A 26,821-nucleotide genomic window follows, 5' to 3' on the forward strand; every position below is an offset into this window, starting at 1 on the left:
CGTGTGTGTGTGTGTGTGTGTGTGTGTGTGTGTGTGTGGTGTCGTGTGCGTTCATGTGTATTTTTTTTTTTATGACGTAGGCTACGCTTTTCAGACAGCGGCTTATTAATACAAGATGATAAATAATGTACGCATTTAACACTTCCCCTAACTATCTTAGGTGTTTCATCGCACCAATCGACATAACTTAGGTCATTTAGGAGGCAGGCTTCCTGAGCTTGAGACTAGGGGTTCAACGTTTCAGCTAAAAGAGATATTTGTTGATCCAAATTTTCTCCACGCCTCACGCAAGAATCGAACTGGGGTGCTCAGGGTGCGACGGCGAAGCGCGCGCCCTTTACTGTCGGTTCCGTAGTACTTCTTGTTGCGTCACCCAAGTTGTAACAATATTGAAATCCATTCCGCACACCTCAAGATGAGCTAATTTGGAAGCAAACAACTATGAAAAGTGAAACAGTTATTTGCTTTTTATAGCGATTTTAAGGCGGGGATCTCAATGAAACTTATTTTATACTTGATAGAAATGAAGCCCATGATACGCGCTTTCGATTGATGAAAAAAAATATTTCGCGCTAAAATCACGATACGCAGGACGGCGATGCGATGCTGCCAGCCCTTCTTCAGTCTAAAAACTCCGTCACTAGGCCTTTCTCAATACCACTACGTCAAAATAATTTATGGTGCAATTGAGTGGCCGAGAGAAGCAACGGGTTCGGGATAGGTGGTGGAGGGCTTGGTTGGTCGTTCACGGAGGAGTGTGAAATTTCACGAAAACGGCGGAAGCGTCTCAAGGCAAGGAGTCCCAACCACTGACCTAAAAAGATAGTTCAGTGGTCCCAACACTTTCTGTCTGTCAAGTCTACGGTAAGCGTTGAGTTGAGTTAGGCCTACCCACGCTGTCAGCAAGAACCTCCTTGGCGGTCGGCGATCTTTTGGCGGCCGGCGATCTTTTGTCGGCCTGAATCACAGCCTCTCAGGAACAGTCAGCGAAAATTAAAAAGATAATGGAGGCTTCTTGTGCTGATCAAAGATCAGCTTGCTGAGTAACATAGCCTGAAGAGTTGGCGAGAGACAATTTGGGAAAGGGGGGGTTAGCCTATAATAAAGTATAATATTAAGCGAATGGGTAGGCTTTCCTCGCTTCTTATCATTCGCCGCGTCGTGTAACACTGCTCTATTGGGTGAGTTCAGTGAACACAATCTTTCACTTCATACCAAGGACCTTACTGTAGAACCTCCTTACTTTCATGTGAGATCATTCGGAAGCACACAAGCGTTTTAATCCCTCTAACAATACAGAGATGGAATTTCTCACGAATGACAAAGGCATCACTTACTTTTGAATGGAGGAACTGAAAAAAGGGGACATGTGCTGCCATGTCAAGACCACATACATGTATTATATTTGTGTGTATGGAGGGGGGGGGGGTGTCATTCTACGGCAATGTCCCAAAACTCGGGGTTTTGTTGGGGTTTTGTTGTTGTTTTGTTGTTGATTTGTTGTTGTTTTGTTGGGTTTTATTTAAAAAATATTTTTGGTGCCAGTCCCATTGACGGTTTAATGAGATAGGCTTCTACCTTCTACCATACAAGTCCGCCTGACTGACCATGGCCGGCGCCCAGGGTAATTTTAATTTTACATTATATTAGATATCATTCCTACACTTTAATTTACTTCTTCCAACAAATTAATCTTCTCTATATCGAGGTTACCGTGTTCGCTTCTGCTGACTCTCAGGTACATGATGTGTTTTGATTAGTACAGTTTGAAATAAAATTATCGCTGGCCATCGAACTCTCAAACGTCACAGGCTTTTCCTGTCTTCCAGGGGAAGGGAGGGGGGCTTATTCTAAGTCTAAGGTAGCCAAGTTACTATCCACCCCTCTCGCATTCTCATGCAAATACATGTACTTGAAAAGAAATAGAAACAGCAAAAATATAAAAGCACATTCAATCTTGATTTTATAACGAATCAACTGGTGCGAGGGGTACAATCAAAAGAAAATCCAAATGAAACACCACTACGTATACACACATGATAATAAGTAGGCCTATCTGAGATGCGCGTGCTGCGTCTTTGCACCACAGACTGGGATCGTGCGATTGACCTGCGGCTCATTTTTCTTCCCCAGCTATTATCAAAAGAAGGACTAATTAGGGGGCAGCGATTTGAAGACAAAGAAGTTTGTGCTCAGAATACTCAAAACAAGTGCAGTGCTAAGGACTCGGCTGACCGAGACGGACGGATACACAACATGGCCAATGAGTTTGACAGCTGGCTACATCAGATGAAAAAGTGCAATGAGATCAACGATTGTTGCAATAAATAGAAAACATGTTTCTGTGATTATGAAAAAAATTCATGTCTGAAAGACTTTTGAGACAATTAATGTTGAGTTTACAGAACAGGAAGAACAATTAATAGGCCTACATGTAGGCATATCATATTATGATGCAGGCGGTGCCTTGAGTGAAAAAGATAATTTAATAATTTAATATGCGTGTGTTTGGGGGGGGGGGGGGTGCTCGGGACTTTGTTTAATAATTGTTATAGAGTAATATATTTTTATAACCTTCTTGGTTTGTTTTTTTATGGGGGGAGGGGATAAGTGATTTACGGCACTTGCAACTGCATAAGGTCATATAAATTCGTAGGACACAGCATGGTAGGAATTGATTTTGAATATTGCCCGGGTGGCGGCCGATTCTAGGAACACCGTGTATCTTTAACATTTTAAACGGGACCTCCGAAAATTTTTTTCACCCTTACCCCAAGAAGACTAGATGTATAAGGTCTAGATCTAGGTATTAAATCTTAGGTACTACCAGACTACCCTAAGATCAGGGGTGTGGCCGCGAAGGTTATACAGTGAGGTTGTTGTGAGCATGTTTATAATATAAGAATTAGTCACAGTAGAATTCTGTGGAATTAGTTGACCGCATTATACGCTTATGGTGGTAGACCGTCAAGTGGACCGACATTTTTTTACAGGTCTGTCTGCCTTCGTCAAGAGTGCATAATATTCTCATTTAGATCTATGAGGTTTAAATTGACATCTGCACAGAAGAAAATCTTTTTCATGAAGCAATAGCTACGATAATATCCCCTTTCCCCTCCCCTTCATAGAAAAAAGAACGACCGGAAGTTCAACCGTTTCCAATGGTTTTGTACTGCTTTATCTGCTTTTTCTAGATCTATCATGATCACATTTTTAGACGATATTCTGCAATTTCATTTTCACATCTGCCCAGGCTAGATCTATAGCCAGGCCTAGGTCTAGTCTATACACCGTTCAACCACTCTTCTCGGAACATTCCCGTGCTCTTGTTTCAGCATGCCTACAGATGCAGAGACTCTCGCCGAAATGGGGTTCCCCCTCAATAGAGCGTAAGGAAGCTGTGTTTCTAAGTTTTCATTGATGTGTTTAGGTTAGGAGTTTTTAGGCCTATTCTAGATTCTAGAACGGGTAAATTTATAGAAACCCTCCCGTCTCAAAAAGTATAAAGGGTATTATTTTGTAGCTTTTTATAGGTTTTTTAGGGCCCTGAACACGATTTTGGCTTTGTAAAACGTCGCAAATTGTTAGTTTAGATGTTACGGCACTTTATTTCACCCCCGTTACCGGCCACCTCTATTCTCACCCGGGATGAGAATAGTGCAGGCGAGTCTTTTGGCTATTCTCACCCGGTGCGCGTTCACCGTTATAGCCTAGATTCTAGATCTAGGCCAACAAATTTTGCGTTCACCCTAAACCACAGAATTCTACACTGCGATAACAGAAACATTGTAGAATTCTGTGCCGTGAACAAACGTTCCATTACAACTGTACTGTAGCCTAGCCTACTAAAAGCGTACAATTTTGTCTGTGGGCAGTGGCGAGAGAGAAAGATAGAGAGAGAGGAGTAGCGCGAGAACTTCCGGTCAAAACAAAATGGCGACCCGCGTAGTTCGGCTCGATTCGAAAAGTTAAATAGCTGTAGCATCTTTGTAGACAACCAAATTAATTTACTTTTGTGTTTTAACATCATTTTTTAACTTTGTTTTGGTCAATTTGATCGTCCACACCGATAGACAGTATTCAGAAAGAGACAGAGAGAGAGAGATAGGGGAGGAGTAGATCTTGCGAGAACTTCCGGGCAAAACAAAATGGCGACCCGCGTAGTTCGGCTCGATTCGAAAAGTGAAATAGCCATAGCATCTTTGAAGACGATCAAATTAGCTTACTTTTGTGCTATAACGTAATTTTTTCTTGGCTTTTATCAATTGGATCATCCACACCGATAGACAGTATTCCAAAATGAGGAAAAGCAGGTCTTGTTTCGCACCGGGTGAGAATAGCCTACGCTGGCAATTCTCACCCGGGGTGAGAGGTAGATCGTTTTTCTATTCTCACCCCGGATGAGAATAGCCACTTCCCCCGTTACCCGACCTACTACACTGTCTGCGTCTACACTGCTATAACGTACTCGCACATCAGGGGGAGACCCCCTGAAACCCCCCTAATGTCTATAAAAGCATGCATTATCAAAATAAAATCATAAATCTAAACCTTAACTAAAAAAAACTGACCTTATTCGTTCCGACGGCACTAAAGTGGTGAAGGAGCTGACTTCCGGTAGTGGATGTGACGCGAAACGGGAGTGCTTCTATAAAAATACCCTAGAACGAAGTATACAGACTCGGTGGCGCTTTTTCTGTAGTTCCCACCCCGCAATTGTTATTCGCCGGTTTTGGCCCCAAGAGTAGGGGGGTTTCAGGGGGGCTTACTAAGAAAAATACGGTGGGGGGGTTTCAGGCATGCATGCCCCCCTAAATTTTACCACAATTTAATGTTTTGCAGTTGTTAGATTTGATATCTTAGCTCGCCACGCATTCATCAACAAACGTATGTATAGATTCTAGATCTATATCTAGATCTAGATGTAGGTCAGGCTCAAATAAGGGGGGTGGGAACTACCCAAAAAGCACCATCCCGGTAACCGGGAACAAAGTCAGGAAGTATACAGACCCGGTAACATGCGATTAAACGTAGAAGGACGCAAACTATTTTTATGTGTGGCGCCCATCTTGTTTGACGTCAGACCAGGATACCCCTCCGATCACGTGACTACATCTAAGTATAGGCAACCGCATGGAAATGTATATTAAGTTTTGTCCTGCATCTGTGCCAAAATGCGAATCTTATCAGCAACCGATTACGTCGGATGTGCCGGGCAGGCCGCTGGGGTCACTCAGTGTGTACTGTTGGTGTACAACGTGCGCGCCGGGAAACGTTTGTTTTCGCCATGAATACCGTGGGAGTGTGTTAATCGATGATGAAAATAACGCTCTACCTTTATAGCTTTCTATAAAGTGTTACAAACACATAAATAACCCCCTCTCATAAGCTGATGGACATTACGAGTAGTTACGCCCCTTTGAATCCTTTCTGGACGCTCTTGTTGTTATAAATGACCTGAGGTTCGAAAGGGGATAATATAGGTCAATTTCCGAACGTTTTGCACTCAAATTGTTCTTTGTACCTGCACAGTGGTATTCAAAACTTATCAAACAAGCTTATTTATCAGGTCGTTTCATACAAAATCAAGCTCTTTTGAAAGATTTTGTATTGAGAAAAATGTAAGTCTTGTTTCCTGACAATCCCTTTGAGCTCCTCATGTCTAAGTGGGTCAATTTCTTCTATAATTTCATTGGATGAACATCTAGAGCTACCAACTTGGTGTGTTTTGAATGAGACGCATGCCTCGATTACGAACCAACGCAGGCGGTTCTAGAAGAAGGCCACAAACGCATACAAACTCAAGCAGACTGACGCACACACAATTGACCTGCGTGAATGGGGATCCGAGTCGGGACTCGAATTTCACGTAAGGCGATGCGCATGCGCTGAGCCAGGGGCTACACTGATTCGGGACTAGAACGTAGGCGAGATGCCGAAATAGGTTTATCAGGCGACATAAACCCGGCTCCCGCAGGACGAGGGTTAAGCTTCTACCTCTCGCTGTCGGAAGTTCTGATGGCCGAATAGACAGCGCGTCTGCGTTTGAAGTCATGCAAAGATTTTATGTGCTGTTCGATCCCGGTCCCGGACAGTTTTTTTCTCTTCTCCTCCTCCCGACTGACCAACAGTTCGTCCCATAAATTATAATTTGTTGCTTTGTAGTTTGTTTAAAAAAAAATTTATATTAGTGATGAAAAATGCAGGGGGGGGGTAGATCCAGATCTAGATCTACAAATCCTCCAGCGTCTTAACAGCAATTTTCGTGCGGTATATTGTCTTTGCGTTTACCTTTTTTCAATTTCAAGCATCAGCGTTCTTAATCTTACTGTTCTGAGCATCAACGATCTAGATCTAGATCTGAGTGATCTTCCATCATGTCTAAGTACTAGATCGGAAATCCAAAATGTTACAGAATACACGTCATTCCATGCGGTGGAGTCTGTGGGTATTCCAGGAAGTGATGACATCACGTTACTAAAATTAGCAGTCAATCAGAAAGATGCGTCTTCTACGTTTAACGGGATGTACTCGGTAGGGGAACTCTTTTGTGATTTCGGAAAGTTTCAGTGCCCAGACCCAGTAGTTTGGGTGTGTGGGTGTGTGTGAGAGAGAGAGAGAGAGAAGTGCTATCAAAATGTATATGACATGCCCCAGTTGGCAGGAGGGAACGAGAGAAAGATAGGGTGGGAAATAGGTGGGGAGAGAGAAAGACAAAGACAAACCTTGACCATGACCATGACCATCAATGATTTATTTATAGAGGCATCAGCCATCCATGTCCAGGTGCTGTTTTAGCCTCTTTTTCCTGTATGCGATTAATAATTCTTTTTGCCAATTTATTGTTTCTGCTTCTATGTACCCCATATCTATGGTTCTCAACCTGGAAATCGCCTATAATTCGCTCGAATTGTACTACCATTTCTCATCACCCCCCCCCCCCCCCCCCCCACTTATAGTGTCATCATTTATGTTACCGTCTATTCTTATCGATAACACGTGGATTAAGGGCAGTATTAATGATAATTAAGGAAAAAAACAACAAACCAAAAAAAACCCCAAAAAACATCAATTAAATAATAAATAAATAAATAAATAAATTTTAAAATAAATAAGAAAGAAAGAAAGAAATAATGCTAATGATTATCATAATACAAATATTGATAATGAGAAGAAGAAGAAGAAGAAACACGGTCTTAACATCAATATCAAAAACAATAATACTAACAATAGAATTGATTTGAGTAAAATAATGAAATAATATTAAAATAATAAATGCAGTAATATTATTATAAATTAAAATTTCTAAAAGGACACTACTTGGAATCCGCCGATTGTATGGGATCAGATACCTTGTATGAATACGTTAAATTAGATCATTCAATCCGTACAATATGAGGCTATATCTTCAGATCACCGTCCTTTTTTTTTCAAGAGGAAAGCAGATGTCTATTCTCATGTTGTGTTTGGTCATTCTATTGAGTTACATCTATAAGACCAATCTCCTCGTGGTTTAAGGAGTGGAGATATGATGTATAAACTCAACTATTGCATTTTTTTTTCTTTTTGTAGACGGTCACATCCTTTTACCGACATCCTCTTGTGTAAGGAGTGGAAAGAAAGATATAGAGACCCATGTTTTAAATCACTTTCAACTTGTAAAGTGGCTTGTTTTTGTTTTGTTTTTTCGACATCATTTCCTCCATTCTTGAATGAAATGGATTGAGATATATTCATATATTTCATTCGGATAGAGAGATAGAGGGAGGGGGGAATGTAAAATTATATTGCTTTTATATATTAAAGGTAATAGTTGAAAATAATAGCCATGATAACGATGATAGTAATAACGATAGCCATAACGACGGTGGCAATAATAAAAACAACAATAATAACAGTAGCAATAATAGAAACAACGATGAATAACTATAATACTACTACTACCAATAATAATAATGACATCAACAACAATAACAACAACAACTACGACTACAACAGCAACAATAACAACAATAATAATAATACAGTATAAGTAAACAAATAAGTATGAAGAACAACTTTTCTTGGAGCATACCCATATTCTATATCTCCAGCCCCCCCCCCCCCCCCCCCCGTTTCCCCGCCCCAGAGAATAATAATAATAACAACAACAGCAATAATAATAATAATATTAATAATAATAATAATAATAATGACAACAACAACAATAATAATAATAAATAACCCTGTTCCCCTTGTTAAAGCATAGATTAATTTGGATAATGTTAGAGGCAAGAGTTTGCCTGTATATAGGATATTTTTTATTTATTTCTTCAATTAAATTTTTAATTAGAATTTTCGTCTGATTGCTTCTCTTTGGGTACAGAATGTTTGTAGTGTCAAAATGAATGCCTTCCTTTTTAAATTGATCTTTTAACGCATTTTGGTATTGTATGAACAGTTCACATTCCAAAAGTACGTGATCAATTGATAGTGTTTTTTGGCACTGGTGGCATATTTGATTTCTTTTGATGAAGAAATATGGTGAGTATAATCTGAGTCGTGTAATCAAGTTTTGGCCCTCTCCATACGGTACTATAGTTTTTATGTTTGGTACTATCTTTTTAAAGAATGTGCCTGTCTTTGAATTTGTCCATGCAGTCTGAAAAATGTTTTCTTTTACTCTTTGGTGTAAAAGATATTTCATTTCGAGTGGTCCCAGTTTTGTATTTATATATTCTTTCTTTTGCATTCTTCAAACAAAGAAAAAGAGAATGCAAGGGATACACAGAGACAGAGGAGAGAGAGAGAGAGAGGCAGAGAAATAGAGAAGGTGACTGCTCAACTGAAATTATGATATTGTTCTTTTCTTCAAATTGTGATTCCTCCAACTCCAAAACGGAGGAAAAACGATCGTTCATCGAAAAGACATCCGCAATCTTCATTTAGATCTAGATCTAAGCTAGCCTCGAAACAAGATCAATGATTTATGTCTGTCTGTCTTGATCTAGACCTAGGCCATAGATCTAGAAGAACCTAGGTCTACCCTGAGCTAAGAGGGCGCTGAAACTTTCCGAAATCACAAAAGAGTTCCCCTACTGGGTCTGTATACTTTGTGACTTTGTTCCCGGTTACCGGGTCTGTATATACTCCCATTCTAGAATCTAGTCTCCTTTGACTTTACTTTAGTCAGTCAAACATTTCCCGTACTGGGCCGTAGATCTACTAGATCTAGATCTATATCTAGATTCTAGATCTAGTCTAGAGTCAAGTGTTTAAACTGTTTTGTTCCTTTGAGTCTTGACTTTTTTTTTTCTCCAGCTCATCAACAGATCGCCATCGAAATCACGAAGACGTACAGTTGAACCTGTGTAAGACGGAATCACAAGGGAGCCGGAAAAAATTTCCGTCTTAGACAGGGGAATTTAGGGGGAGATCGAAAGGGGCGGGGGGGGGGGGGGGGGGGGGGGGGTCAGAGGCCCAGCTGGTGGGATATCAAGGGTCGCTTGTCCGATCGGCTAGCAGAGGTCAAAACTTCACACCTCTCAATAGCTATCCTGTCTGATAAGGACATGCGACAGTCTTACTTATCCAATTACAACCAGTGCTTGCCTTTCATGGGACCACTGATTGACCTCTATTGAAAATAGAAACGTTTGAACATCACCATGGTTCCACCATAAGCCCCACCCACCAATGAGTCCAATGCCACCCCTCACTGCCATCATTATAACGATTCGAGGAACTCTTTTCTTGGCTGGCATTGGTCAATCTAATTTCACACCTCTGGCTTCTGGCTACCCAGGACAGTTTCCGAAGTGGCTCGCTACCCAAGCACTCTCATGGGCAGTTGTGAGATTTCACACACACACTGCCCTGACCATGTGCATCGCTCAGGGCTCACATAATGGGGTAACATCTACCCCCAAATTGCACCCCTACTCCCTTTCCTTGTCCAGCGGCATGGCCATGGCGTTAAGTTTAGAGCCGGCGGAACCAAACTTGCGAGTTTTGTTTCAAATCAGGGCTGAACGTGCAAAGTATCTTCCGTCTTAGACAGGTGAAATCCTCGGAAGGGAGTAGATTTTTCTTTCTGTTTCCACGTTGGACAGGTTTCCGTTTTATACAGGTAATTAAAGAAGAATATATCAAGGGGGAAGCTGGGAGATTCCGTCAAGACAGGTTTCTGTTTTACACAGGTTTCCGTTTAGGCAGGTTCGACTGTATATCTAGACTAGGCCTAGATCTGTATCCTAGATCTAGTTTCTATTACGAATTAAGCTACACAGGTCTATGATGAAGAGGCTCAGACTCTGTTTTTTTTCCCGAAGTGACTATTTCTACGAACACTCAGGAAAATAAACTTGATCTCTATTTCTCCGAACGGTTCCCGTTCTCGAGATTTTTTGGTTATTTGTGAGATTTAGGCGTCATCTTTCATTCTGCCAGTCGACGAGGACTGGGAATTGGAAGCACTTTTTGCATGGAATTCAATTTCTAGAGCTAGATCTGGAGATTTTTAAATGTCTGAATATTCAGATACTTCAATTGTCGTTGGGGCAACATTCCCAGACTAGATCTATACTCCATTTGAAAATGCCTTCAAAAAGTACTTACTTCAAGAAAACAAGACTGCTCCACCTTGACAGTAACATATTTTGCATTTAGTCACCCCTAAAGCAAAAACTAAAATCCTTCATGTAAACAAAACAAAAAAAGTCCTCCACCTCCGCCGCCACGCACCGTTCACACTTTACGCACACACTCTCACACACACACACACACACACACACACACACACACACACACACACACACACACACACACACACACACGGGCCACTCCATTAGCAAATTATCAACAAATCTCGAGAAAGGAGACCGTTGGGAGAAATACAGTTCAGGTTTATTTTCCCGAGCGTTGGGAGAAATAGAGTCGGCCTTTTTTTTTTTTTTAGAAGATCAGTGAGGTGAGCACAGGTTCAATATTTTTATACACTGATTAGGCCTATAGATCTATATGAATGATGAATATAGTTTTAGTGTCTAGTAAGACCCAGTAAGTCTCATCATTCATCATTTTAACTCTTTTACACTTAATCTACTCTTTGTCTCTGGAAAAGGGGTTTTACCATTATGATGCTGGAAGTAAGAGCCCTTGCCTTTGGTGCGAAATCTGACAATGACAAAGGCACCAAAGGCTTTCACGTCAATTAAATTGATCATTATTAAATCAAAACAGATTTCTATGTACTTATGGTAAAATTTTTACTTTTAGACCCACAAGCAGATGCACTGGTTTGGGGGTAGACCGCCATTTAATTTTTGCTGCAGACCACTCATATAATGGCCACTAAAACCTTTGCCTTGCAAATCTATTATTTTCAAGAAAATGTCCAGCCTAAATTTTGCAAGACTTTTAATTATGGTGAAATCCCCCCCCCCCCCCCCCCCGATTTTTTTTAGCCCCCTGAAACCTCCCTTGTTAAAAACAAGTAAAGTATTATTACTATTACGCCATTGGCTATACTGGTCCTATTGTAATATAGTTCGTATAAAAATATCCATACATCTCATAAACTAATAATTTACAGTGGATATAAAGTAAAGTCACAATTCGTATTTAAAGCAGATAAGAATGATCAAGAAAAGTGCTTTAGAATATCTGAGCATGAGATGGGTCGAATGAGTAAAATAACACCATACTTATTTTAATAGTTCTTCATCATTCATCAAATTAAAGAACTGGTAACGCAGTTTTTGTTTCTGGCATACTCTGACTGCTGTTATCTTTGCCTCTCTGGTATTTCTATTTTGCATACAGTTGAAATTTCTAAGATGACCACTTATTGTTGAGGAGAAAAATGGTTGTCTTAGACAGGTGGACGTCTTGGGCAGTGTCTTAAATACATACGAGGGGACATGGGAAGGGGTTGTGTGTACAGGTCATTGTCCTTGGACAGGTTGCTGTTACAGTAAGTCCTGACTGCTTTGTAAATTTTAATTTCAGGCAAAAGGCTCTCGCTAGAACTGGGTATAAAGGTGTGCAACTGGCGATGGATTGGTGAGTAATACACAAATTTTAAAATTAAAATACTACAAACAGTATTTTTTGGTTGTAGATCTTTATTGGAATATTTGAAATCATACAGACAAAAATGTAATTTTCCCCCTGATATAATGAATAATGCGCATGAATTATAACAATAATTCACCTGCTCCAACACAATCATTTTTTTCATGTTGAATAGTGCAATTATTTTTTTTAATGATTAATTTGTGGTACACTTAATTATAGTTCTGAGACGCATGCTTGATGATGTGATTTTTCTATACCCAGGCTTTTTGCCCATGCTGATGATGCTGACATAGATGAACCTTTTGAAGTTCCTGCCGGAAACGTTTTAGGCAAAGGTTAGATACTTTCATGCTTTAAAAAAGAATCTTTTATATTAGAATATAATTTGACCATTGTGCTTTGTGTTACAGATGAATAAGTGGAAATATATTCCTCTACATGCTGTAGTCTTTATGATTGATGCATTATTGAAACAGAAAAAGACAGCAATCAGGAAAAGACAAATGCACTTTCAATGGGCACTTGAATAGACATGAAAAGGCCTTGAACATCTAGCTCTCACTGGCAAAATTGAAGGCAAAGAAGGCACTGGTAGACCAAGAGCAACCTACTTGGAGAGCCTATATACAGATGGATGGCAGGGAAGGATTGGATGTGTCACTTTTTTGACACGGCGTCACTTTTCGCCCGATTCTGTTACCTTTAGTTAGCGTGACTCAGCAGCCCGCCAGAGCTCCCCGGCTCGAGGTCACGGGGTTAATGAGCCCTGAAGCGACTTTGCCGGTGTCGGCTAGGAAGTTTGCATTTTTGACTGTGTTTAAAACGATATAACTTCTTTCCCATCCCACACAGCAAACCATTACACAGATGTACTAAAAGCTCAATGTCTTGAGATTTATTCTGCGTTAGAATGGTTCATTTCTGTGCTTTAGTTTTTGTTCTAGACAAGTGTTTATAGAGTACCCAATTTGTCCTATTTTAGTTTCAAACTTATGAATAAATTATTGTTAATTTAAAAAAGGCACGACAGATCTCTCCAAAATCTGTGTTAAACTGACTACGAATATCATGTATTTTACCATGAGAAATCTTAAATCTGCTCGAGTAGTAATAGTCATGTTATAAGAGAAGAAAGATGTACATCTGCATTTTATAACTAAAGACAAATCAGCGTTAGCTCTTATTTTACTATTAAACAACAAGAGAAAGTTACTCTGCGTTTGTTCATGAATCATGCTGTGTCTGTGGCAGCCTGCATACACCTAAAAAGATATAATATAAGTGATTTAAAAAACCCACAAAACCGTGTAAATACATGGGTAGAGATAAATTACTTGTATGGAATAAACATAATGACAGCTAACACATTCATTCTTAGTTTTTGTGTCGGAAATTGCGCGGACACAATTGTGAATGAAAAGAAATCAGTCACATTGTCAGTTATTGCAAATGGTCATAGAAACGAAAAATAAAGCTGGAAAAGTCTTGTGCTGATTCAGTGTCCCTGGAAAGCTAGAAATTATTCTTGTAACCCAATTACGAGAAGTCAACCCTATTATTCAGTCAACTTACAAAACCTAAACTTAGCTTAGCGTTTTAAGAAAAGTAAGGAATTTCTGGAGTGTAACAGATACTGTTCGTGTATTACATTGAAGATGTATTCTGGCATTAAAATCGATTTGTACTTTTTATAGAGAATCTTCATGGTAGCTTTTAAACTTTCGAGAAAATATGCAAATATGCACGATTATATTAGACACATAAAGTTGCATTTGGAGGAATTACTTCAAAGCGAATTGTGTGCCCGATGGATAAAGTAGCAAAATGACAGCTTTCTATTATATGCGCAGATACCATCTTTTCTGAGTATCTGCACCAATGCTATGTCGTTCATGTTCCAAAAGTTTGACAGATTTTGTCGAGGTCATTTTTTTATATTGATTTTTTTTTTCATTCACGCTAGTCCCAAAAAAATTGCAATTTAGCATTGCCGACTCCAGCACATCTAACGAAATGACCAGACAAGTTACAACGTCCGGTTTTTTTTTGGTCTCAAGAGCAGAAATGCATGCTTTTGGTGCACTAAATGAGAATTACCGTAAATGCAAGGATGTGTCTAAAATTGTTCGTTGAAAGGTACCAAAAATTAAGTCGGCCCAGACAGAGCGGCGACAGGGAGCTGACCCCAACGTGATAAGGCGCCCGGCGGGGAACCCCCCGTGGCAACTAAAATTCCACTGCCGGTGCGCCGTGTTGAGAGTATCCGAGCAAAAGAGAACCATGATCACGATGTCTGTCGCAGTTCTGGCTCTTGCATTGATGATGATGATACATATAATATTATAGAGCCTGTTTATTTCTGACATTGTAAGTCTCTAGTCTCTTCAACAGGTTAAAGAATGTATTTAAGATATTAATTTAATAACTCGTCTAAAACAATTGTGATGAAATAAATTACTGTACTGTGTCAGTGATCAAAGAAAGTTGCTACTCTGAGCTCAAGTTTATGCAAAAATCAAACACCAAGTTGCTTTATATTTTACATGATTATGCTTTGTTATCATTGAAGAGCTTATATACTTGTTATAATTCAATTTGCAACTGTCTCTCTGTCTAACATATTTCTTGAACATTATTCATCATTCTGGACTGAATGAGCGACTTATTCACATGAGATTTGAAAAGCTATGATATTCCTCAGTAGGTTTTATGCATCGTTCTTGTAATTCTAGAAATGTTAAGCTATTGAGTTATTTTCTAAGCTTTCATTACTTCTTGATTACTGCATTACTCAAAGAGGAGGGAAAAAATTATTATATTTTCTTTTTTATATGACTGTAGCAAAGGCATTTTTTAGCTTCCTGGCATGGACATGGTCTGTTTGCAACGAAACTGTCGTAGAATGCTTATTCCATACTATTCAGACTCTACAACATTTCTTTTTCATATGTTCAAATACTTATTCTGTATTATTGATATGTGGGTGCATTGTTTATGAAGAACAGTTTTTGCTAGGATAAGAATAAAATTGCAACGGGAATGCTGTACGTAGGAAAGTACTAGAATAGATAATGACTTTCCTTTATTTAGAGAACAATTATTGTGTATTTGGAAATACTATTTTAAGCCCAGGTAGGCATATTTAATTACCCTTTTTATTCTCATATCCATTTTCCATTTTTACTTTTCTCGCAGAGAGTGAGAGTAGTTCTGCCTCAGGGGAGGGAAGTGGAGGGACGGATGAGAGTCAAAAAACAGAGACAAGTGATGGTGCTGCACTTTTGCTGGCGAAATCCCTCAAGTGTAATGAGTAAGAACATCATTCTTTGTTATTTTTGTGGCTTGCCTTTTCAAACATATTTCACCCTTTGCCGACTCGTGTTAGCTTAGAGGACTCAACCATGTCGGAAAACCTTGAACTCAATTTCTGATAACTTATGCTTTTTTAAAGAAGCCAGAAATTCGCACATATCCACAATCTTATATTTCTTTTATATTCAACTGCTGCCATTCTTTAATCAAGGTTTTGCATCATGAAATAGTTTGTTTAGTAATATCAACATCATCAACTGCACTGAGATATTATCAGTGACCTAAAGTTTAATGTATTCTTTGGATGGGTGTATGTCCTTTCTGCTACTCATGAAATGAAATACTGGGACAGAATGATTAAACAAAAAGGTTGGGTTTTTTTTTTTAAAAACCAATGTCTTTCAATAATGCAAAAGTGATATACCAAAGTGAACATCATCACATCTGTACACTTCAACATGGAAGCTTGTCTTTTCACAGAGGTGTACAAGGAGGAATGGCACTCTGACAAATGGATGGTTTGGTTGTTGGATGTGAACGTTTCAGTTTACTTCAGGATATTTCTTTTCACAGATGTGGCAAGCTTTTAAAGAGTGAGATTGATGCCCAGGCTCATGCAGCCCGCACACAACATACAGACTTCTCAGAGAGTACTGAAGAAATCAAACCTTTGACTGAGGAAGAAAAGAAAGAGCAGATGATCAAGTAAGTAACATGGGCAGATTTGATTCAAATTGAATATGGTGGTAGTTACAGTTTTGTTACTTTTTAAACATTTGCTCTTCATTTGTTGATCACTTGTGAGGTTTTTCAAATACGAATTACAGGTACAGTGGTGTTATTCGTGAAACTGCATTGTGCCTTAAAATCCGTCTCAACAAATTTCTGCAGATTTTCACCCTTTGTTCTTTTTGCTATTAACTTTGAACAGGCTACAAGACCGTTTGAAACAGAAGAGGCTTGAAAAAGAGGAGCAAGAGAAGAAAGAGCAGATCCAGAGAGAGAAAATGAGGAGAAATCAAGGTCGTGACCTTGGAATGGCTAAGCAAAAGTAGGTTGCCGTATTTGCTAAGTTTGTAGACAATAGTTCATCTTTTTATTCTGGGACAGTTGCTTTGAAATAAGGGGTTTGTAGTGATTACATGCCTTCTATTTGTGAGGTTTTATTTTCATTTGTAGAGTCACAAAGCAAAGGTTTATTAGAGGACTTTTTAAAGCAAATTTAAGGAAAGAAGACCTGAATATTCTTTTCTTCTTGTATTGAGTTCAAATTTCTAAGAAAATCATGCTACACGCCTAAAGCAGACACTTATTGACATAGAAAATAAAGAAATCACGTGTTATTTACAGTACTCATTAATTCAAGGAATTTTGTTATGCTTTATATTCTGTGACTTGCAGGGCCCTGTCTATTCACCACAAGATGTAGCCCTTTTGTAGTTGTCTTCATTCTTCTTTTTGGTCCGTCTTGTCTAGTCCATTCCTGTACCGCTGTCTGTGCTATGTCATCTTCCCACCATATCTATGGGCTCCCTCTTAATCCTTATTGTGACAGTAAAGTAGAGCACTCAACGTCCTCCAAGTGATGTGAAAATGAGATCATCTAAATCATTTTCCATATTTCTTGCTGACATTTTTCGTCATCGAATTATTTATTTACTTAATTACTCATGAAACCTATTTTGTCTGTACTCAGGAATCACTTAAGTTTTTTTCATAAGTCTTCATGACTTTTGAGATGAGTGGAAGCTTCAGTACCGGTGTCAATACAAATGTTTTTTTTGTGAAAACAGGTGTCAACAGTGAAACTGATTTTAAAAACCCAACCCAACTGAACTGACACTCTGACTGGCTCAAAAGTGAAGATTGTGTTGATGACTCATGGTCTGCTGAGCAACAGCAGTATTTAAATGGGTATAAGGTGTACAGGCAATTTTCCCTCCCTTTTCTGAATATCCGGACCCCTCTGAAAGACATGTCACAACTCACAACTAACACAGAAAAAATTAATATTTTTTCCTCAGTGGGCCTCTGTTCAGTACAATGCGTTATTTTTTGTCCATTTTCTTTTTATGTCGTTTCGATTTTAAAATGTTTGTTATCTGTTTTAATTTCTAGAAACAAGAAATTGAAGAGAGTTTTTGACTTACATCTCTGCTTTGACAATCTTTCTTTCTAGAACACTTTGTATGGTTTGCAAATTTTAAAATATGTTGCTTTGTTAGTGACCAGGTTTCACAGTTGTATTCTACTACTTTGATGGTGCACTTATTGAATTTGAATAGTCTTTGGAGAGTTAATAGTACTTTTTCCTTCCATAAATATTTTTTTTATTTCTACCAAATCGGTACTGTATTCTTTAGGCATATTCATTGCGGCTAGTTTTGAACTATCCTGAGTTTTATTTGTTTTCATCAATTGCACAGGATGGAGGAAGCGGAAATGAGAAAAATAGCAGAAGAACGGAAACGTGAGAAAATGGAAGAGAAGATGGCAAGGTAAATGTTAGATTAAGCATTGTTTGAATGTTAACCCTCGTCCTGCGGAGGCCGGGTTTATGTTGCCCGATAAGCCTATTTCGGCACCTCGCCTGCGTTATGGTCCCGCGTCAGTCTAGCCCCTGGAGGGGCTCAGCACACGCGGGCCGAGCACCATCTCCCTTTGAATTCGGGTCCCGAGTCAGATCCGCATTCACGTAGCTGAAGTGTGTGTGCGTCTGTCTGCTTGAGTTTATGTGCATTTGTGGCCTTCTTCTTGAACCACCTGCGTTGGTTCGTAACCGAGGTATAAGTCTCATTCAAAACACGCCAAGTTGGTAGCTTTAGATGTTCGTTCAATGAAATTATAGAGCAAACTGACCCACTTAGACATGAGGAGCTCGAAAGGATAGTCAGGAAACTAGACTTTCATTTTTCTATACAAAATCTTTCAAATGAGCTTGATTTTGTATGAAATGATACTACCTGATAAAAAATAAGCTTATTTGATAATTTTGAATACCATTGTGCAGGTACAAAGAACAATTTGAGTGAAAAACATTCGGAAATTGACCTATACTATTCCCTTTCGAATCCCAGGTCTTTCACAGCAACAAGAGCGTCTAGAAAGGTTATTCGAATGGGCTTAACTACTCGTAATGACTTATCAGCTTATGAGAGGGGGTTATTCATGTGTTTGTAATACTTTATAAATAGAAAGCTATGAAAGATAGAGTGTTATTTTTATCGTCGATTAACACACTCCCACGTTATTCATGTTTCCCGGCGCGCGCTCTGTACACCAACAGTACACACTGAGTGACCCCAGCGACCTGCCCGGAACGTCCAATGTAATCGGTTGCTCATAAGATTCGCATCTCAGCACAGACGCAGGACAAGAGTTAACCTACTTAAAATCTTGCCAGGATGCTTATGCCGGAAATAAATAATGCTCATTTCTCTCCCTGTTATAAGATTTTATTTTTGTCACCATCACGTCTCTCACTATTTTTTTCCTCTCTCCGTTTCCTTTCGTGCTTTCATCTTCTTTAAAAACCTACTGCTCATTTAATCGAGTAAGAGCTCTAAGTTGGGTGTCTGCGTGTTAATGGTTAGGTTTTGCGTCAAATCTGCCTAGTACTCTAATAATGTCAGAGCTCTCCAATTTTTTATTTGCCTGTCAAAGGACCCTAACCAAAGGTGCGTGAATCTGATTTTCTTTTTCAGTCAGGTTGTACGTGACATTATACTTGATGTTAAAATGTACTTTTTTGGTGTTTATAATATTAGTGCAACTTATCGAAAATGCCAGGAAAATACCCATTTTTATTTGTGTTGGGATTTAACATTAACAGTTAAATCAGAGGAGTTTTAAGCTCTATAAAGCTGTATAAGCTTCTCCTTTAGCTATTTTATGTAAAATCTTTCTTGCTTACTGTTAGTTCATTTTGTTAAAAGCTGAGAAGAAATCCTTTGTAAGACTTCTGTAAAAGAAGTGAGACAAGGGCCTTGTGTTTTATTGGGTTTCATGCTGGACATGATTTTTCTAGAGATTTGTCATAATGCATGGAGGTGAGATTGCTGTACAGAGAGATAAAGAGTCACACAGCTAAGCATGTTGAGGTGAGGACTGGTGAGATCACCCTGACTTGTTTGGGTATAGTCTTCTTCATCTTGATCGAATCACACCTGAAGTCTGGTATCTATCCTTAACTGGGCTGTCCTACTCTGTTTGTTTTTTTTCTGTTGGCCTGTACAGCTTTTCCTGTAGTGTTAATGGGGTTGGCCACGTTTCCTGTCTTATGGGTTTAGGATAGTGAAAGTCGGAAAAAATTAGTTAGTCCTTGCGCTTTCGTTGGGGCGACGAGTCATGAGATAATGCTGTCCTGTCAGGCTTTCACTTTTGAGTTCCTTCTCTTTGATACTACTCTATGGTTCCAATAAAGGTTATAAATCTTAAAAACTATTAACTATAACTAATTTCTTTCTTTTTCCCTCTACCAATACCATAGTTTCTTCTTTTTTTCTCCCCCCCCCCCCCCCCCCCCCCCCAGTTTGTATCAGTGTTCCTCCTTTGTTTTATCCACAGACAAAGAGTCAAGGAGCAGATAGAAAAAGATAAGAGGGACAGAGCTGCTAAGGTATGGTTTGTACAATGAATGCAATATTTTTCCAAAAATTATGAAAAGCCTGTTTCTTTCTTTTATCGATCATATCTACATTATGTATCTTTTCTTGCTCTTTTTTTTTTTCAACGTTTAGAATTTGAATTTTGGCCAAAATAATTCTGGAGCACATGTAAACAATACCACAGATATCTGACAATCCTGATTTGTCTTTGTGAGGGATAAGCAGGTGGGGTTTTTTTCTGCGCGTCCATTTGAGGTTGAAAATAATCATATACTACAGGTTAATATTTCATGGTGGTTTTTATTTCACCATATTCGGTTCAAAGAAGCAAAACAAAAAAGATCTACAGGTAGATGAGAAAGAAGATAGCAGGATGACATTAAAGAGACCTGGACTCGGACGACAGCTGATGAAACAGAGTGTGGGTCATTGTTGTTGAGCTACATCCTGCAGTGGACGAACAGCGCTTAAAAGAAAGAAAGCAAAACTCGCCATTGACCACATGACAATTGGAAACTTCCGAAATCGAAAAATGCTTTGAGCTACATATAAATAGAAGGAAAAGAATTCATCTTCCGCTTGTAGCTTTAAAATGCAAAGTATGATGATGTGAAATGAGTCACATTGTAAGTTTTTTAAATTTAAAAAGTTCTTTTTTAAGAAAGACAAAGAGAAAACATTGCTTATTGATATCCTGGTCATAACCATATACTTATATAATTAAGACAAATGGGTGCTAAATTAATGATAAAAGTTTGATGAAAATGAGTGTGGGCAGTTAAAATTTATCTGAATAAAAAAGACCATCATGTTTTTAGTTTGATGAGCTATAGTCTCCAGTTCTGTGAAAGTTTTCATATATAGATTAATTTTAAATTTCTTATGTTCTGGCTTTTTCAATTGAATGTCTTTTTTTTTAAATGTGTATATTATGTGTTTTTCCTGCTTGTGATGACAGTTTTCCAATCAGAAGCAAGAAGCGACGGCTTCACCATCTTCTGCACCAGCTGCACCAGTTCCAGCGGCAGCACCAGCAGCCCCGAAAGAGTACACAGACTGCAGGCTACAGGTGAGCAGATGACATGAAGCAACAAACACTGCAGTGGTGTTTCAATTTTTGCTCCTCAGTGACCGCTGTCTGTGGTGTAGCAGTTAGTCGTTTCAGCGTCGCACACAGAAGACCTGAGTTCGATCCCTATGTGGGAAGAATTTTTATAGAGTATTTCGGCCTGTTTGCTGAGATGTTTTATCCCTCACAGCTTGGGTTGACTCTGACAGGCAGGATGGAAGTCAGCCTCCTAATTGATCTAAATATGTGTCGATAGAGGCCTTAAAACACTCACATTCTGCATCACAGTGTTATATCTCCTGTTCTCCTTTGCTGGGCAATTGAGGTTTACATTCTCTTCTTTGAAGTTGGGTTGTTTGAAAATAGAGATAGGACTTGGTTAAGCATAATGTAACAACTTTTATTGTGTTTTGTATTCCCTATTAGGTTATTTGTAGAACTTAATACCCTAACCATTTTTGTAGTGGGAATAGTTTCTCAAAGTGAAAACTGAGTGTACCTGTATTGTAAAGCTCATTTGTTTACTTAAAACTTCATTGGAGATTGGTGTTCAAGGGTATAATAAGTAAATAAGTTTTAGATCGAGAAAACATAATGTACCTCTGTATGCCTATATCAGCATGTTGTATCATCTGAACCCTGTAAAAAAAATTTGCTTTACATAACTTTTTCATAATAATGAATCAGTAGGAATGACTTGTACCGCATCTTTTTTCCCCTCTAGATACGGCTGACGAATGGTCAGGCTCTCACTCAGACTTTTGGGGCCAAAGAACCACTTAGCGCCGTCCATTTGTACGTGGAGTTGAACAGAACCGATCCTGCAGGTCCCTTCTCCCTGATGACTTCATTCCCTCGAAAAGTTTTCAGCTCGGAGGATATGGACAAGCCATTAGAGTCATTAGGTACATTTTCTGGAATATTTTTGCTGTTGTCATCAGAAGCAAAGTCACTGTAGACAAGTCTATATAAGTACACAATTCCTTTCTTTGAAAATATGGGGAAAGTATCATGACTTATGGTACCAGTCCATTATTCTTCTCTTTGCCTGTCTGTTTTAAAAAGATTTTTCTCCCTTTCCTCTTTGCACTCTGTTTTGTTTCATTCTCGACGCAGCAGGATGACTGGTGTCTGGGTGTTCTAGGCTTTGTGTGCAGTAGTCTGATGTTGGAGTGTAAAAGTTGTTTTTTTATTGATTATCTCTGTCTTTCGGGTTGTCATATCCCACTCAGCTTGGGTTTGCCTAGTCAGTCAGGATCAAGGCAGCCTGTCTCATAGGTGATCCAAATTGTGTCAACAGGGGTGTACAGTAATAGTCCTATATTGAACATGATTTTCATCTGGTTTCTTGTCCTCCCTGGAATGGTTGAGAAGTTGTGTCGAGACTTCAGCATTGTCTGGATTGATGAGGCCAGCACTCACAAGCCTCTCAGAAAGCTTGTAGGAGACCTTCTTTCCTTTTGCTGCTTAATGATTAATGGCCTCGGCAGTACAGTTGAAATTTTCTAAGATGGTCACCCATTGCCATTTTGAAAAGTGGTTGTCTGAGACAGGTGGACAGCTTGGACAATGTCATCTATTATATATTTGGCAACTTAGAAACAAGTCACTTTTCCCATAAAACTACGACAGCTACAGAGTTGAAAGTTGGCAAGTACCTGCAAAAAGATAGATAGGTCCCCATGACGGAGCCTGATTTTTTATTTATTCATTACCTGAATTTAGTAAAATATATTTGACAAAAAGTTCCCGTCCTTCTTTGGCCTTTGTGATTATTCTATTGAGAAGCGAAACAAATCTCCGTAGCTCTCCTTCACAATGGAAGTTCGTTACCGCTCTTTAACATTCACCTAAGAAACACGATTCAAGAGACGGGCTGAGTAATTTTGGAGACTCACCTGTAGTACGTGGAGACGTGATCCTGTGTATGTATCCAAAGAGTTGTTTTTAATATAGGGCCCAAAGAGAAAAACTTTTTTATTACTGGGTCAAGATTTTTTAAAAATATTTTTTTGTTTGTTCGCTAGCCTGTTGAAGTTCCATGCAAAGTTTCGTGGGCATAGGTAAATTTGTCAATGGGCTAGAATTGTTATTTAATGCTGTCAGAGGAAAGTGAACAAGCTATAGACACTGCCTCTGTGATTTTGAAGAAGTCGGTGTGTTCCTTTTTCAGTGTAGCAGCCCTTTTGTAGATTATTATTTTCTTAGTGCTTTTTTGTGATGGTGTAAGGTGAAACCCATATTTTATAATTGTGAAGGGCTAGACAGCAATACACTAAAGCAATGTAGACCAAGAGAGGAGTTAATCAAGGTAAACCTAATCTAAAGCAATACAGATTTAGAAGCCAGGTGTGACTGTGAAATGCTAGACAGCAATGTAGATGTAAAATGCCTCCGCAGTGTAGACCAGTAGGAGCAGTAATGCCAAGGCGTCGACCCCGAGCAAAGCTGGGTACTCAGCTAGTTATCGTAGTATGTATGACATCATGGTGGAATCATGCGCTCATTAAAATAATGAAATAAAAAAACATGAGTTTTCCGACTATTAGGCAATTTTAATAGGTTTTTATACAGCTAGGAATTGAAACAGCATTATATCATCTCCACACAGTTTTTGACACTCGTCCAAACAAAACGCAGAGTATAGTGATTTTCACTGACTCACTATCAGTCTTGCAAGCGATAGAAAATTACCATCGTCTAAACGAAGACTTGACACATATACTGTTTGGCTCCCATCACCTGATAACATGCTGTGGCGTCAACCTGGTGATGCAGTGGATTCTTGGACACTCAAACATACCGGGAAATGACAGAACAGACAAACTCGCCAAAAGTGGATCTAGACAGGAACAACTTAACATTCCAACCTCATACAACACTGCAAAACAAATCATTAAAAGCAACAGCAAACAAGATTGGATGGACAGATGGGCCTTGCGAAAGACAGGCAGAACAGTTTTCAAACATATGACCACAGCAAAACGCAATGACAATATCAACCACCTACAGAGAAAGAAACAGACCACGATCTTCCACCTACGGACAGAACATATACAGCTCAATTTTCACTTGAACAGAATAAAACCAGAACTTCCTCCAATGTGTCCTTTGTGTGACTGTGTATATGAGACTGTGGAACATCACCTTTTCCACTGTACAGCCCTAAATGACATCAGAGCCACACTTCTCCCTCTGAGACCTAACATTGACAACACACTCTACGGAACATTACAACAGCTGCAACAAACTGATGATTGTACTGTTGCATTGTGGATTTGAACAATTTCTTGTTGTGGGAAAGTGGGTGTGGACAAACTATTGCTGCACATACTATCATTTCTCCTCCTAGTTGAACGTAAAAACATGAACATGCAGGGAAAAGAATTACTGTTTGACCATCAAACATTGATCTGACCTGTAGAAGCATTCATTTTAATGTAAGTATTTAGATGAATGAAGGCTTCTGTATTTTTTTAATTTATCAATTATGTTTGTTACCTAGTGAAATAACACCTTATTCTAATTCTTTTTTTTAATATTCAAAACACTCTCAGAGACTACGTTTTTAAAGTTAAGAACATAAATTTCTTCCTTGACCCCCTGCTGAGAATCTTCAGAAATTTTTTTTGGGATTTGTTCCCATCCCTGATATTAATTTTAAAAACAGAAGGGGAGAAGTGGTTGTTTGTACAGGTGATTGTCTTGGATAGGTGACTGATAGAGCAAGTTCAAGTGTATATCCTCATCATGGGTCATGGGGCCTTGCATTGATGATTGTCATCTATTCTGCTGTGTATAGAGTTTCATGTCACATTTGCATTGTGCAATTTATGACCCATATTTACTAATTGTGTAACATGTCGGAGATTTTCGCTGTCAGCAAGAGTCCAAAAGAGCTGACCAGAGTCAGGAATAAGTCTGACTAAATTAAACTTGAAATCTCTTTCTTGGTGATTTTCACGAATGAAAAATAAGAGCTAAACCCAGATTCAATAATTGGAAAAAAATGTTTCTGATTCTGGCGCTTGTATGAAAATGTGCTATTTAAACAGTTGTCCAAGATGTTTTGCTCTTTTTCTAAAATTAGAGCGTCACCCTTGGATTCAACTTTTTATGTGCTCTCAGTTTACTGTTCCACTTCCCATTTTTTCTTTTTCATTTGTAACACAGCTGTGTTTTAGTTTTAAAAACAGTTTCAATTCAGAATATGTTACTGATGAGATGGTTTCTTCTTTCTACATCTAGGTCTGGTTCCATCAGCAGTGATCATGGTGACCAAGCGACAGTGATGACGGCTACATTTCATATAAGATCTTTAGTGACTGTACATTTTATAATACATCATAATAACATGTATGCAAGACAGTTGTCTTTAAATAGCAATTTAAAAAAGGAAAAACTTTGTGTTCATGGCCAATGCTGGTTTGAAATATCTTATTTCAAAATGTCCTATAATCTTCAATAAAAATATCCTCAATAGATGATTTTAGAATGCATCTAAAAAATTTAGTATACTTTTATACCATAGGGATTTTCTATTGTTGACGGCTGTCACTGATTAATGAATGTAGTGATATTCAGCACTGTGTATGGTTACGTAAATTTGGAGTTGCTCAATGTTGAGTCTCCAGTTCATTGTTTCTCTTTGTAAAACTCCTTGCATGGCAAAATAGTAGCTCTTGGGAACTGGAGAATCCCATTTTTTAGATTAATGGAAGCACTTTCATAACGGAATTTCAAAAGTGTTGCAATGTTTATGGTGAACATTTAGTTGAAGGGCAGAAGGCTGCATGAACCAGCTATTACCTCTTCACTGCATCTTAATTTCTTTGATCTAAGTTGTAATAACATTGCCCAAACTTCATGGAAATGAGCAAATGTTACAGCTGTCAGTCACGTTTTCTATAAAGTGACTTACTATCAGAACTTGAAAAAAAATTTTCAGTAGTCAAATCTTTTTTACAGTTGAGATACTTATCAACTTCAGGAAGATATCAGTGGGTTTTTTTCTGAAATACATATTTTTTATGTCTGGGTTTACTTCCTAAAATGCATATTTTCATCTTTACTATTTTTTGGTCATATTTTGAGGGATGATTTTATTTAATAATAAAAACTGTTTGATCAATACCGTACTTTTTGATTTATGTTTGACTTTCTTCTTAGTAGGATGTCTTTGTTTTTAGCTTGCTCTCTCATATATGCGCTCAAAAGCAAAAAAAGTAGCATTTTTGTATTAAGGCCAATATAATTGCTAAGATCTTTCATTATTCCAAGGGAAATTGTTCATAAAGAATTTGTCTGTTCATCCCTATATCATTCATGCATATTTTGTTACAGCAAGGGTAACAGATGTACACTGATGCTTCAAAAGTTGGTACACACATTGTTTATAATTATAAAAGACTGCTGTTCTACCTTTTTTCAACACTTCAGGGCATTACCCATTTGAAGCTGGATCATCAAAGCTGCACTTGCACCACTTGTGCTTGTTTGTTTTCCTCTCAAGAAAGATTGAACAACAGTTAGGAAAATTCCTGATCAGAACTTTAACTTTTCGAGGAATGCAAAAGAAAATGGCCTGCTTCACTTGAGGAAACCACTTGAAACATTTTTCTGTTCATGCAACCCTTCAACACATAAATCTATACTGTACCATAAATCATCACATATGATAGGACACAATTTTTTCCCTAGAAATCAGGCCTTCATAGGGTACCCTGCATCCACAAGAAAACCTAGACCCGAAAAACCCAGTGGGGGCAGACAAAAG

At 38.6% G+C, this 26,821-nt stretch overlaps 1 protein-coding gene across 1 annotated transcript; it reads left to right on the forward strand.

Moving 5' to 3' along the window:
- The first annotated feature begins 3,185 nt into the window (after positions 1-3,185).
- LOC101858510 (UBX domain-containing protein 1-A) lies at positions 3,186-26,183 on the forward strand. The gene is made up of 11 exons (XM_005106310.3): positions 3,186-3,389; positions 11,989-12,042; positions 12,319-12,392; positions 15,253-15,367; positions 15,943-16,074; positions 16,301-16,420; positions 17,796-17,867; positions 19,936-19,987; positions 20,935-21,045; positions 21,770-21,950; positions 25,294-26,183. The coding sequence occupies exons 1-11, from the start codon at positions 3,337-3,339 to the stop codon at positions 25,335-25,337; spliced, it is 1,008 nt and encodes a 335-aa protein (XP_005106367.1). The 5' UTR covers positions 3,186-3,336; the 3' UTR covers positions 25,338-26,183.
- The last annotated feature ends 638 nt before the right edge of the window (positions 26,184-26,821 follow it).

This window comes from Aplysia californica, unplaced genomic scaffold (genome assembly GCF_000002075.1).
Source record: "Aplysia californica isolate F4 #8 unplaced genomic scaffold, AplCal3.0 scaffold00525, whole genome shotgun sequence".
Taxonomy (NCBI): domain Eukaryota; kingdom Metazoa; phylum Mollusca; class Gastropoda; order Aplysiida; family Aplysiidae; genus Aplysia; species Aplysia californica.

Coding starts and splice junctions, on each gene's coding strand:
- LOC101858510 (XM_005106310.3), top strand. CDS start 3,337: ATGCCTACAGATGCAGAGACTCTCGCCGAAATGGGGTTCCCCCTCAAT. Junction 15,368..15,942: donor AAATCCCTCAAGTGTAATGA/GTAAGAACATCA, acceptor TTCTTTTCACAG/ATGTGGCAAGCTTTTAAAGA. Junction 16,421..17,795: donor CTTGGAATGGCTAAGCAAAA/GTAGGTTGCCGT, acceptor TCAATTGCACAG/GATGGAGGAAGCGGAAATGA.